General features: G+C 44.0%; 4 protein-coding genes across 4 annotated transcripts; 2 read left to right on the forward strand and 2 right to left on the reverse strand.

Annotated features, from left to right (window-relative positions):
* Positions 1-2,705: 2,705 nt before the first annotated feature.
* Positions 2,706-4,255, reverse strand: O0I10_009170 (uncharacterized protein; the record flags this gene model as incomplete). Its single annotated transcript, XM_058489167.1, has 8 exons — positions 2,706-2,765; positions 2,837-2,884; positions 2,935-3,075; positions 3,148-3,277; positions 3,366-3,500; positions 3,578-3,710; positions 3,857-4,028; positions 4,145-4,255. 8 exons carry the CDS (start codon positions 4,253-4,255, stop codon positions 2,706-2,708), a joined length of 930 nt encoding a protein of 309 aa, XP_058340048.1.
* A 2,907-nt stretch (positions 4,256-7,162) lies between these two features.
* On the forward strand, positions 7,163-7,963 carry O0I10_009171 (uncharacterized protein; the record flags this gene model as incomplete). Its single annotated transcript, XM_058489168.1, has 1 exon — positions 7,163-7,963. One exon carries the CDS (start codon positions 7,163-7,165, stop codon positions 7,961-7,963), a length of 801 nt encoding a protein of 266 aa, XP_058340049.1.
* A 1,250-nt stretch (positions 7,964-9,213) lies between these two features.
* O0I10_009172 (uncharacterized protein) lies at positions 9,214-11,172 on the reverse strand (the record flags this gene model as incomplete). The annotated part of the gene is made up of 4 exons (XM_058489169.1): positions 9,214-9,261; positions 9,328-9,511; positions 9,569-10,601; positions 10,662-11,172. The coding sequence occupies 4 exons, from the start codon at positions 11,170-11,172 to the stop codon at positions 9,214-9,216; spliced, it is 1,776 nt and encodes a 591-aa protein (XP_058340050.1).
* Positions 11,173-12,263: 1,091 nt separating this feature from the next.
* Positions 12,264-13,542, forward strand: O0I10_009173 (uncharacterized protein; the record flags this gene model as incomplete). Its single annotated transcript, XM_058489170.1, has 7 exons — positions 12,264-12,373; positions 12,503-12,566; positions 12,632-12,709; positions 12,773-12,869; positions 12,925-13,083; positions 13,144-13,220; positions 13,291-13,542. The coding sequence occupies 7 exons, from the start codon at positions 12,264-12,266 to the stop codon at positions 13,540-13,542; spliced, it is 837 nt and encodes a 278-aa protein (XP_058340051.1).
* Positions 13,543-14,003: the final 461 nt, after the last annotated feature.

Raw genomic sequence — 14,003 nt, forward strand, 5'->3', positions numbered from 1 at the left:
GATGATGATGATTGCCTTTTGTGAAGGTACGTAAGTAAAACAGCATCTAACCATGAAGGTGTGCCAAGATATGTATCACATTTGCATGTAGGAGAAGGTCGAGCTGCATAAACTAATTTGTATATGTAAAAAGATACATATACATATTGAATGAGTCACTCATCCTGAAACTCAATGGAGGGATCTCTTCACTTTTTCTCTTCTCAAGCTCATCCCACTTCCCACTCCTCCTTATTGTATCGCAGGAGCCATGTACTTCTTGCATGACCGATAACCTGGCCACCTTTATTATTCCATCTTCGAAGCAATAGTATGTAATCCACAAGCTAGCAACCTCCAACAAGCGTGTAATAAATAAACAATGCTTTATTTCATCTAGCTATCTTGCTATGTACTGTACATTGCCACCACCATCCTCGTAGTCGTCCTCCACCATCATTCCTACTCGTACTCATCACCAGTCGTCAATCTCATCCGTCACACCAACATCCAAAAATACACAAGTTGAAAAGAATGGGATCTTGCAGGCTTACTTTTGAATCTCGTTGTCGTCATCATTGTCATTGTTGTAGATGGGGTGATCATCGTAATCGTCATTGTTGTGAATGTGGTAATCATCGTAATCGTCGTCTCTATAAATAAGAAAGCAAGCAAGTTAGACCATATGATGCCGGGAATGATGACGATTTGGTATACCGTTAGGCGATCCTCTCCAAGGAAGAAAGCAAATCAGAAGGAATTCACAAACCAAATCACCACCATACGAGCAACGTCGGGCGATCCCTTGTTCTTGAGAAGGCACTGCACGAATCACGCAAGGCCAGTTCGATCCATGGCAAGGAAGGACATCACTTACGTAGAGTCCAGGCTCATAGTTGTCCTCATTCATCCTCTCAAAGAAAGAATGACCCTCAATCCTTCCAATCATTTCCCACCTCATGAAAAGAAATCTTCAAGGGAAAGAACGAGCCTATCACGAGGAGAGCGTGTTGGTTCAACACATTCACAAGCTGTTGCAAATCCCCCTTTACCTTAACGCGGTGACCATGCTCTTCCAAAAATCCATCGTCATCGACCCATCCTCAACTCAACGCAGGCCTGTAGAGCCCTGGGCGCGTTCCAAGAAGCTTTTCCAGCACACTTGGCTAGTGCAGAGCGACGCAGAGGCCACTTGATACAGGCTGGGACTTGAACCCAAAGAGATGATGATGATGATGCCCCAAGTTGCATTGCCTGACCAAAGAAACCTATTCAATTCATTATTAGCACACACATACAATAAAACGCCTCTTTTCATTGCTTGTTTCATTGTACTTGCCTTTTCCATATACACAAAGACCCGTTGTTGTTGGTTACTGGAAACCGAAAACCATGGTGTAGAATAGTTGAGCCGAAACAAACGCCAAAGCAGCCAACGTCTTGAAACCAAACTTGCCCTCTATACAAGCTGACGCGTCAATGGAACCAATTCGGCTGCAACATTGGACTCTGAATGTACCTGTTGACACCAAGCGTAGAGCGGGAATAGCAACAGAGAAGAGGAAGCAACGATATCGCCATGGCAACCACCAACCACCAACCACGCTCATTCCTCAGCATTTGGACACACACTCACTCCCTGACAATGCATGTTCAGAACTACATTAACACCTCACAGCCAACAAGAGCACTCTTTGATAATACATTACCTTGATCGAGATGTCGTGAATGGAATAAAAGCAGAGGAGTGAGAAAGAGAAGAGAAGCGTTGTCTCAAGTCGTGGAGCTACCGGCCCCCAAGTTTAAATCCCCTACTGCTATTACACTGAGGCCATCAATGACCCCACATACACCATCCACCCATCATGATCATCACCCTCACGATAGACAACAGGTACATGCAAATAAAAGAAATGATCCTCACGTATAGCAAAAGGGTGTGTGCCATTTTACACTTTACGTGATAATGATGATCCAACAACAGCCATTACCTTGCTACCAGGTTAGCTCGAATCATGAAAGTTGAATGATGGGAATGATGGGCTGGAGCATGACAATCGTTCACATGCATTGGATTGGGAAACAAAGGTGAATGGGAGGAATGGGCTATTAGCTAGTGGTTTATGAAATGAATGTTGAATAAGGTATCATGGTGTTGACCTGATTTGTTCGCTGCCCTGAACATTGCTGCCGGACGTCTTATAACAGAGGTGGTTCCTTATTGTAAGTATGGATAAAGCACAGGGTTACAGGTTCCTGTAAATTGCATAAACGTGTAAGCTTATTGTAAAATCATCACTCCATAGGCAGTGTTAAGCCATTCAACGAGAAATCACATTCAAAAGCGAAGCGAGCAAACCGTGTTTTAGTGAAATCCAAGTTTGACATCCACATGATGAGTAGTAAACTGCAAAGAGCTAGGCAAAGTTTTCTACATACGAATCTATCTCAAGTAGATAAAAGAAAAGGTTACGTATGTGAGCTGTGAGAGACGATCGACGTTATCATTGGTAGTAAGTACAAGTCGGCATTTTATTCAAGTGGTGTGTGTACAGCACAAGACGAACGTACTGCACGACCACCCCATGTTGTATTTAGGTTCTATGACTTCAGAGGATCAAGTATGCAATTCATGATGAAGATTCGGGTAAAGGGAAAATGTAGATGGCAAAAGGACTGTACAATTGAATAAGAAAGGGTATATACGATCGGGCAAAGATGGGACATCAGCGCACTTGATTGGCAATATCAGCAAGCAAAAGCTCCCGTTCCTGCCTCAGCTCATGCTAATCACAAAATGGGTAAGTCAAGTGCTACAGCATTCATGAATGGATGGATGGATGGCAATATGACTTACCAGGCGGTCTTCGGCTTCTTTGTACTTTCTTGAAGCTAGCATCATGTCCTAATTACTATACATTAGCGCATGTTGTGATCGATGCGGTATGGACTTACAGGAGGCAGATCATTGTAGCCAGCAAGTACATCATTTTGTTCAGCAAGGACTTCTTCCACAGCAGCCATATCATGCCCCATTTTTGCAAGTGCCGACAACCGGAGTTGTAGTTGCTCAACCTCCGTATCCTCATATTCATTCTATCAAAAGATGCAATGTTAATGATGCTGGTACCTCGGGCAATCAACATCATCCCCGCCTCACAAAGTTACCTGTAAAAGAGCATATTCTTCTTGTTGATCTTGTGTTTGTTGTAACAAAGCGTCTGTATCAGCTTCCATGCGTCGTACAAAACGATCATCCTGGTCATGTTGTTGGCGTTGTCGTATAGAAGAAAGCATTCTAGAAGAGAGCCAGCCCGAGTTGAGTATATACAACGGCGGGGATCACATCATCCACTATCCAAACGATCCTCTACTACTGTACTCACGTTTTCATCTTGCTCAGCTCATCTTCCGCGTTTTTGATCCGACCTCGCAGTGCATATTCCATTTCATCCAGCTCATTCTCCTCGAGCTCCGCTTCCAACGTATCGATTGTCAATTGTGCCAATGCTGTTTGGTAGCTATAAAGGATGATGGTGATGGTGATGTGATGAGAACGTGATACAAAAGTAGGAAGGATGACCACCACGATACTAACCTACTCAGCGATGTATCGTCTAAGCCCAATCGAATGGCCAAAGTAGCAAGAGCATCCAATGCACGAGAGCCTTCGGTGGACATTGAAGATTTACTGAATTCGAGAGCATCCAACTTTTCTTGCCACATTGCAGCTGTTTGGGAACACAAAAAAGTTAGCGTAAAAGCGAGGGGGTAGGAGAAGGGACCGGGGAAGGAAGGGGATGTGAAGATATATATCACATATACACATGTTGCATAAACCTTGACGTCATGCAGGTGGTTGTTGTTGATACATTACCTTGCCTCATGTTATCATCACTGATTTGACGCTGTGTTTGCAGTACCAACTCCATGATAGTGTTAGCCTCCTCTGTCTTTTGTTGAAGTTCTTGAAGATCTTGAAGAGACATGTCATCCTTGTCAAGCAACGAAAGTTCAACGGCATCAATCTCCTGTAGCCATCTATCCACCTGATATATAGAATATAGATAGATGTGTGAATAAACGTATGCTGAAAGAAGCTTCCAAAGAACAAAGGGTTGCATCAAGGAAAGGAAAGGGAAGGGTTGTTGTTGTTGTTGCTAACCTGTTCCCAATGCTCTGACGAAGAATCCTCTTCGAAATGGTGTGGTGAATGGTCGTTATCGTCTCGTGGTTCTGACAATGGAGTTGGTGGACGACGATCGGTTGGAATCATGGGTGATTGTGTAAAGTGACAAAGAGAGTTGAGAAACAAAGAGAGGAAAAAGAAAAGCGACAAGCAAAGCAACTGCTCATTTGTTTCAAGGCGGGAAGTAAAGCGTGGTGTCGTTGTTACCGAATCCAGGGACTACTAATTCATACAGCAAATGCACGAATGCATATATAAGTATATACATACAAACATTGCCTTCTACGCGATTATCTTCCGTACACAAGCTGTGGCTGCTAGCATACATATTTCTTCTTTCCGAACCTCTTGAAAGCAGGTGGTCGTTGTTGTGGTTGCTATCCACCCGCCTCCATTAGTGCATGTCGTGAGCCAATAACACCACATGGTCCCATTTCTCTCCGAAGACCCTTCATTTGTTTCATTTGTAAACAAAATACATCAAAACACATGGACAAAGCGGTGAAAGAGGAAAAAGAGGAGGATAGTATGGTTTATGTATTGGTGATCACCATGTGTGCGTGTATAAATGCATTGGTCCCTGGATAAGGGGGGAAGCAGTTACATTCTTTATGCATTGGTGTTGTTGGTGGTGGTGGTGGTGATGCTGCTGCTGCTATTGCTACCATCATTTTATCCCGCTCTTGGCAGTGGCGTCAAAGATACAATGACGACATGGGACAGCAGATTCCGATAAAAAGAATGGTGTTTGGCACTATAAACCTGGTAATAGTGGAAATCAATCAATTACCATTAAATCATGAAATCCGATCTTTACTAGTGTGTTTCACGTCTTCTTAGACCAGCTCTTGTTATCATGATGGCTATTGCAATAAATACCCTTAGCATTGTAGCATATACATCCATGATCAAATAGGTATATGAGCTCGTGGAATAAAGAAGAATCTAATGCAAGACATAATGTCGGATGAACCATTGCTTTGGCGTGCCAGCGATCTGGGTATTGTATCAAACGCAGCAGCAATGACTTGCTTGGAGAGACGATCAGCGGGACCAACGGCGGGGTAAAAGCGGGAACACATATAGGCGCACGTCTTTGGTGCGTATTATGAAAGCAAAAGATGAGTCAGACCATATGAAAAAGGATGAGCTTGGCAAGGACAACGATGTTTGGGGTGTCGACTAACAAAGGAATGGCGGTGGTACCCGAAAGAATGGTACACGACTTGTAGCGTTTTTGGTGGCGATATGTAAAATGTGAGACCTTCCAGGGTGTACCCATAGTGAATGAGCTCACGTGTTAAATGGACACACACATTCTTTAATGTTTGCTGAGGTAAGCCAGCTGCATGCATGCATGCATGTATTCATGACGCAGCGCCGACTCATCATCGTGTCATCGAGATAGCCTCTACCTGATTGTTGTAGCGATGTCGATAATCAAGTTATCATCAAGCTGAATAATCATTCAGCAAGCTAATTACAACAAAAAAGGAATCGTGCATGCATGGATGCGTCATCTCGATTGGACATTGCATGGAAAGACACTGTGTATCCAGAGCACCGGTTAAGTAGACCGCCGACGCGGCACATGGCACACAAAAAAGAAAACGTGGGCATGCGTGGATAATTCTCTCACGTCTTCTCAAATTAAAGCGACACACAAAACTGGAGATGAAAAAGAAGCAACGTCAGAAGAAATAAGCAGTTCATTGTGTGACCCTAAGAGTGGCGTGATGGCGAGAGGGAAAATGCGATCTCAGCAAAAAAGAAAAAAAACGAAGGCGGGGATGTCAGCGGGCTATTATTACACACGAATACTTCCTGTGGAAGAATGACTCGGAGTATAGGATTGCATGAACTCGCCTTTTATCGCCCACTCGCTCAAAAAGGTAGTGCACTACAAAAATAACCTTGCCATGCATTGCACCAACGGTAACAAGTTTGGTGTTCCTCATGTGCGCGCCGAAACGCACAGCCTATTTCCTTCTTGGGTCAACTTGTGCTGCACGTTTTCACACGCAGACAGCTGTATACGCATACTATCAGCTGCCCTATTCTCTCATTGAGAAGAAGAATGAATGGGGAAATGTTTTATGAAAGAAACGTGATGATCATTGGTCCTATTCTTACCACCTTGTGTATGTATACATGGAATGTGGTCCGATGCAAAGCCATTGTGCTGTGTCAGCAGGATCGCTTGATGCCCCGATGATGATGGCGAGACATCTAATAATAAAGTTTCTTTTTTGATGTGAGTCGACAAGAGCTTGTCGCATTTGGGCAACATCCACATATCATTTTGCTGATATAATATGTCAAACGACACTGCTCAGCCCAGCATCATTGATTTGGGTATGCTAAAAAAAGGAATGGATTTTTCTCCTACTATGGGTAGTAATGTTAATAACCTGTTGTTGATGAATCGACATGGGCAAGGGGGGAAAGTAGTAGTTTGGGTTTTCACATGGCACATCGATCTACTGTTTACGGGCGCCAAAAGAAGCTGATATGAAATTAATAAAAGGAAATGACGGAGGAGTATCAGTAGTAACATTAAAGTGGTTCCACTTTGTGAACATGATCCATTATGGGCTGGACCTCCCAAACAAGGCTATGGTCGTTCCCATAGTAAAAATGAAAAAAAGCGGTTGAAACAATGGACATCCCATTATCGACACCCATGATCAAGGTCAATGGGCTTTTGCCAATGGGACCAGACCCTACTTTGTGGAACCTGGAAAAATCGGACGACATGTCTCTCTCCCAATGAACCTTCATATCGGGGAAATGAATGAATTGACACACTTTCATCTGTTGGCTCGAGCGATATCGCCTCATTCTCTCTCCATCCTGTCACTCCAAAGCCTTATATAAAACCAGTCCACTTTGCTGGCTCAATCATCCTCTCTCCCACTCTCCCGTCTTTTTTCTCTTTCCTCCTTTTTTCCTCTCTTTCTCTTCATATCGCTATCCACCACCCCTCTCACTGCTATGGCTTCTGCTTTCTCGGTATCTAGCTTGCTTAATGAGCAGCAACAACAACAGCAACAGCATGATCGATCATCTCGTCGACCACGCCCTGCTGTGCTCGACATTTCAAACTTGCTGAATAATGATATGGCTACACCAACGCTCTCACCTACACGAACACCATCCCCAGTGAGCGTTTCATCAGGTCCAGCAACATCATCTGGATACCCTTTTCCACCATTGCCATCCATTGCAGATACGTTGCCAGGCATGTTGCCACCACTTTCATCGGCGTATCCATCAATGCCAAAGCCATATGAACCTGATTACCAACATCACCATCATCATCATCATGCACATCATAATAGCAATAGTGGTGGTATTGGATTGTGGATGCACGATTCAAGGGCATCATCGGTTTCATCCTTGGCATCCAATGCAAGCAATTGCAGCAGCACTACCAATGAAACCAGCAAATCATTATCACAACAACAACAAGAGCAACATCACAACCATAGCAGTAGTAGCGATGAAGAAGAGCAGGTCTCATCATCAAAACAACAACCTGTCAAAGCGAAACGTAGACGAGCCAATGCCAAGCAACTTGAAGTTTTGAATCGTGTGTTTGAGCGCACAGTCTTTCCATCGACTCAATTGCGCGCTGAGTTGGGCCGACAATTGGGTATGAGCCCAAGAACAGTCCAAATCTGGTTCCAGAACCGCCGTCAAGCTATTCGCACACGAGAACGTCAACGTTTACTTCGCATCGTTCGTGATGACCAACAAGTCTCGTCTCCTTCATCAACGTCTTCAAGTGACTAATAGCCCATGATTTTCATTATGCCCTATGGCGCGGGTCCCCTTTCTATCCTTTTCCTTCTTTTTCATATGCTGAGCATATTCCTTTCATTATCATTTTCACCATCACACAACGAATAACCATCCAATCCCTCTCACTCCCCTTTAAACACCATGTTCCTAAAAAGCTTTGGGCTTCTCATTTTCTTATTTCCATCGGCGACGCCCAACTTTGTATCACCCAAACCGCTCTTTGTATGCTCTACTTTCTCGTATGGTTTTTTTGTACACATTTCACTCGCACGCACGCACGCACACCGCATTCTTCCGCTGGCTGGAAAAAATCAACCGCACACACAACCAAACTTTCCATTGTTTCATACCTGACTTTTTATTTCATTGTACACCTGCTCTCACATGTGTTTGCCACTTTTTACCTAGAACTTTCATGTTTTGCTTTTATCTATTTTGACGTTTCTAATATCTAAAAAATAAAAAGGCGAGCATCCCCATTCAACATCATCATCATCCTACCATGGCTGCGGATCGGAAGCGGGGAGTACAAGACCTGAGTAATGTGGTATAACATTTGCACATTGGTACTTGCTCGAAACAATGTAAATAGCCTAATGAGGTCATCTGCATGCATGCACCCGTATACATGATAGCAAAATGTTACCATACATGACTTTTGCGACATTATCCCGATACGGCTAATGCACTCACTGTATGACCATCCCAATCATTTGTTGCAGCTGCTGAATGCTTGCAGCATTGTCTCAATGGTAATAAGAAGCTTGTGTGTCCTTGTTGTTGTGGTCATGTCACACACACATACACACACAACATAAACATTCATTCATTCAACAACAACAACTATGTTATCTCATGCCGCCAACTACGTAGGATGCATTGCATCTACACACTCAAAAGAAGAACCCTTTCCTTTTCTTTATCTCCCTCATTGAACGTCACGGGTGCAACAACCGCCAATTGCGCGAGCGCGCGGTAAAGAGGTTCGATTTTTCCATCGACCAAATTGGGAACAATGCCCGAGAATCATAGCCAACCGCGGGTTGTGGGTGTGGGTTTTGATATTAAGAAAGTTGGATAGATGTATTTTTTTGTTGGTTTTAGAATTTACACAGGACACGTTGATATATACAGAGCGACCACTAAAGTAATAAAAAAGGGATAGGGGGAAAAAGGGATAAGGGGAACATGGCGAAATACTTTTTTTGTTGTTTTGGTTGTTGTTGTTGTAGTAGGATTGATTAACGGCGTTTAGGGGCTGTAGCTTTTGGTTTGTGATAGACATGGCACTGTAAATAAAGATCCATGTTAGGAAAAGCCAATCATTCAATGAATCCAAAGTGACTGATCGTTACCTTGTGGGCATGACGATACCATAGTACGCTATTTTTCCTCTTGACATTGCTGACGGATACCCATTGATAGCATTGATGGCACAAGCCCTCCACCAAATCTTGGTCAACCCAGCGTGTTTCGAGTGGTTGCATGAATTCTTGACCCGAGACGGATGAGATACCATGGAAGAATTGCTTGTGATACCTAAAAGAAAGAATGTATTAGGAACATGCCAAGTGTTGTGTTCTGATTTTCACTTACCAAAAGGCGCTATTCTTGAGTTGAAGCCATTTGCCAGGTTGACATGTATCACATAGACCTTCCTTGGCTTGACCATTGTAACGGACCCATTTAGGTGTATACTTGTCTTCGGGATAGCGTAATTTTTGTCGACGTGGACGAGCTTCAATATCCATTCGTGCAGCTTCAATGTCTTTGAGGGACATGTCAGGGAAATCGGGATCACCAGGTTCGACAGCATTGGCCATATCATCTTCATCAAGCTCTGTACGTGCCTTTTTGCGCTTGGTAGGTGCTCTTGGTGGTGCAGCAACCGTAGCTCCAGAAGTAACGGAATAAGCAGGATGATGAGGGTGATGTGCAGGAATGACACCGTCCATAGGCATAGGCAAGGGGAGTTTTCCAGCATAGGGATGGTGTTGATAATAATAGTGATGTGGTGGTGGCAATGGAGGTAAAGCTTGATGATGAGAAGGGGATGGGGATGGCGATGAAGAAGAGGACGAAGAGGAAGGTGGCATATGTGGAGGTGGATAAGGGTGATATGAAAAATAAGGTGGAGGTGGTGGAGGTGGATGATGAGCTTCCATATGAGCGAGATCACGTTTTTGACCTGATACAGCATTATCATCAGCAGCGGATGAGGACGAAGATGATGTAGGTGTTGTAGTCCGTGCCAGCGGATGAATACCACCCGTCAAAGATGTCTCAGAACCAGGAGGTGGTGGATGTGGTGGAGGAATAGGATATTCACCATGAACAACCACATAAGGGGAACCTGGATGATGATGATGGAAAGGATGATCACCCGCCATCTTGTAAAGTGCAGTTGCAGGCATCCACATACTACGACCAGCGGCAGCAGCAGCAGCCACCAAAGAAGATGCTGAGGATGAAGATGCTGAAGACAATGAAGATGTGGTGGTGGAAGCATCTTGATATCGTTCAACAAAGGACTCAGGCATATCAGCCCATGACATGCCAGCATGGAAAGAATGGCGACGAGGGCGATGTGAGCAAGTATCGGAATCAATTGACATTCGATCATCATTTTCTGATTGCAGTGTGTGAGAAAAAGGGAAGATTGAACACACGTTTCATGCGCATAAATTACCATGATCATCCGCCATTTGCTTGGATTCCACCTCCTCACTTGCTGGAGTACTAGTAGCAGTAGCAGGCGTAGCAGGCTGTCGATTAAGGTTGGCAAGTAGCATAGCAGCTTCAATCGAATTACGATGTCGTGAAAGATGCAAACTAAGCTTAGCTTGTGCTTCATCATCGAGTCCTAATGGCACACCAAGGATAGCAGGGCTACTCTTTCTCTTTGCAAACACGCATGCCGGGATCTCATTTTTGGTGGTGCCACTCATCATGCTACTGTTTCCAGGACCTGCTGGTGTTGGTGGTGTTGTTGTTGTTGCTTGCTGTGATGGGCCTGATGACTTCTCGGGACTCGTTGCAAGTGGCGTAGAGTGTGGCAAACTTGCTAGAGGTGGCAAAGAAGGTGCTTTGGACTGCTCTTGCACCAGATGAGAGGATGCATAATGATGGGCCAAGTGAGCAGGATTGTCTTGAGGACGATGAAGAGGTGGCGGTGGTGGCAAGTGCTCTTGAACGTCCATGTTGAGAAGAGAGATGACAAAACAAACCAGATGAGGGAAGCAAGCAAGCACAAAAAGGATAGGGCTGGTGGAGCGCGTGCGCGTGCTGAAAGAGAAGAGAGATAGAGAGAAAGCCCACAGCGAAAGAGAGAGAGAGAAGTGGAATACAGGAACGACTGCCTTGAAAAAGTTTTCTTCTTCCTGCAATGCCCGCTTCATATCATTGGACGACACATTCAAATTTTCTAATGATGGTTCGACACTTGCATCATTTCAACACATGCACAACATCTCTTTTCACTCATTCATCATCCTCAGAGTCGCTCTTGTATGTTTGATTGTCAATAAAACTATTTCACTTGGGGTCGATCATCGCTGAGTCATGCAAGATCGTTCATGACGCTTTATGCATGAAATAGAAAACCAAGCCCAGCTTGATCCCTTTTTTCGCTTTGCTTTATTCCCCTCTTTTGCCATCCATTACTGCCCATCTCCATTCTATCATTCTATTCTTATCGACATCTTGCTCATATTCATTTTCTTTTTGCTCTTTGTCTTTTGACCTTTTCATCTATTCAACCCGACACCCCCATGCAACCGCTTACGCACATCTAAACATGGTTCATACCCCGCTATTCGAAAAAGCATGTGCAATCTGCAGTCTCCACACGTACACACACACACACATCAACCAATGCCCGCCCTTCATCAATCTCCCAACGACATGTACCTCCTTGTTTTCCAACATCCATCTTGCTTTACTTTTGGTATAGAGTAGCCGGTGTAGTGTCAACTCTTATGTCACTTTTATGCATATGAATGGATACTTCAGGCACCAACAGCAGGATTGAGAGACGAGATGTCCATGGTTACACATGTCGATTGTCCAACATACATTGCTTTAATCACGAATTGGATTTTACTGACACAACAGCGCGCACTCACTGGTTCAGGAACAAGCTTTCTTTTTGACATGATTCTCAATGGATCGATAGAATGATTCATGCATTCATTGTCCCTATAATGCATAATATCGGAAATTTTTACTCGATATCTTTGTTCCCCAATTCGTTCATCAGCACTCTCCTTTTCCCTTTTTCTCTTGATATCCAATGACACAAGGAGTACGACCCTCACCCTTCCCACGCCGATCTGTCAGCAGCGTCGCACCATTTACTGTTAAGCGTAAACAAGTCAACTATGAAGGCTTGGAGATGAGCAGGTAACAACTTTGACAATGAAAAAAGAGGGAGGGAGAGAGAGAGATGGTGATGATGCAGCATCATCATTACCATGCATTGTGGGAGGGTTGTACCATATACAGGCATGGCATGGCTGATTTCTAGTCTAGCTCACAGTGTTCCCTGGCAAGCCTGTTACACAAAAATGACCCATCACCGGCAACTCCAGGGACAGTAAGCTTATTCATGGCGCACACACCATAATCACATTTACCCATTCAACCCATATATGTATATAGAATCCTGAATCATTAATGCGTAACATTATCGAAAGCAAGTCGGTGGCAGAAAGCAATGCCAAGATACAACAATTAGAGGTCCGTAAACATAGCCTGCAATCCTTGAAAACGTATACTCATTAAGCTGGATACTTTTACTAGAAAGATCTAAAGCAAGCCACGGGAGAGCAAAAGAAATGGAGGCACAAGTGCAAGCTCATGGAAAATGAACGTAAGGAATATGAAGCATCTGTAAAAGGTAATACGTGTCTTGTTTTGCAAAGCCGATGCGAAAGCTCACGTGCCAATGATAGCCCAATGTGAGAGCGATAAGGAATTACTAAGGACAGAGCTAAAGGCTGTAAAAGAGGCACACGTGGATAAGGTCCAAGAATTGTCATGCTCAATTGCACGTTTGCAACGCAAGGTAGCCGCTCTTCAAGACGTGTTGAAAGAACACAATATCACTCAAGGTAATGATTTGGCATGTTTATTTCCACAACATGGGTTGTTCACCCTGTACATATACGTAGAGCCATGTACCGACGATGAAGCTATTGATACCATGTTGATCAACCGAGAATGCAAAGACGATGCCGAATTTATCAAAGTGAGCGAGAAACGAACAGAGAGAGAGAGAGGACATTGGCATACTGACCAATGCCTATCTATATATATAGAACGCGTACAATGATGCTAGATCAAGAAATTATGGCGTGAGTCGTGAACAATGGACCAATATTCAAGCCATGACCTATGCATTAAGGCATGAAGTTGATTTATTTCAAGCATGGCGAGCGGCTGCTTCGGTGCCTGTGGAAGAATTGGCACGTCTTATGCGTGAAGAAGACAAGTCATCTGCTCACCATAGTGGCGTTAGTGCCATTCGGAAAACATTATTTGGACGCAAAGGGTCTGGAAAACGCAAATAAATGGGTTGTAGCATAGGGTCGTTGCGAGATCAAGAGTGCGTGTGTGTGTGTATGATTCAATTTTGCATGAACGCCATACGGGTTTCAACCCCGCGAATAAATGCAAGGTATGGCTGCTGAATGCAAAATGATCGAGGAGAGGGGTAACACGCATTGTTGATGAATCTCAGCATGATGGATAATAGAGGAACAAGTCATTTATAAAGCAACAGATTCTTTATCAAAGGAGAAACCAAGTGGTTGGGTGGGGGGAGGAGGTGGTGGAGGAGGAGGAGGAGGGGAGAATGGTAGTGGTGTTGTAGTAATATCGAGGTCCCAGGTGTCCGATTGTCATAAGACCCATTCATGGAATGTTGTTGTTGTGCGTGTACGTATGTGTGTGTGAGAGAGTGTGAGTGAATACTATCTATATACATTGCATATGGCTGGGGGAAGGAGGAGGTCAATTATCATTGTGGCAA

Source organism: Lichtheimia ornata, assembly GCF_029851405.1.
Source record: "Lichtheimia ornata isolate CBS 291.66 chromosome Unknown scaffold00052, whole genome shotgun sequence".
Taxonomy (NCBI): domain Eukaryota; kingdom Fungi; phylum Mucoromycota; class Mucoromycetes; order Mucorales; family Lichtheimiaceae; genus Lichtheimia; species Lichtheimia ornata.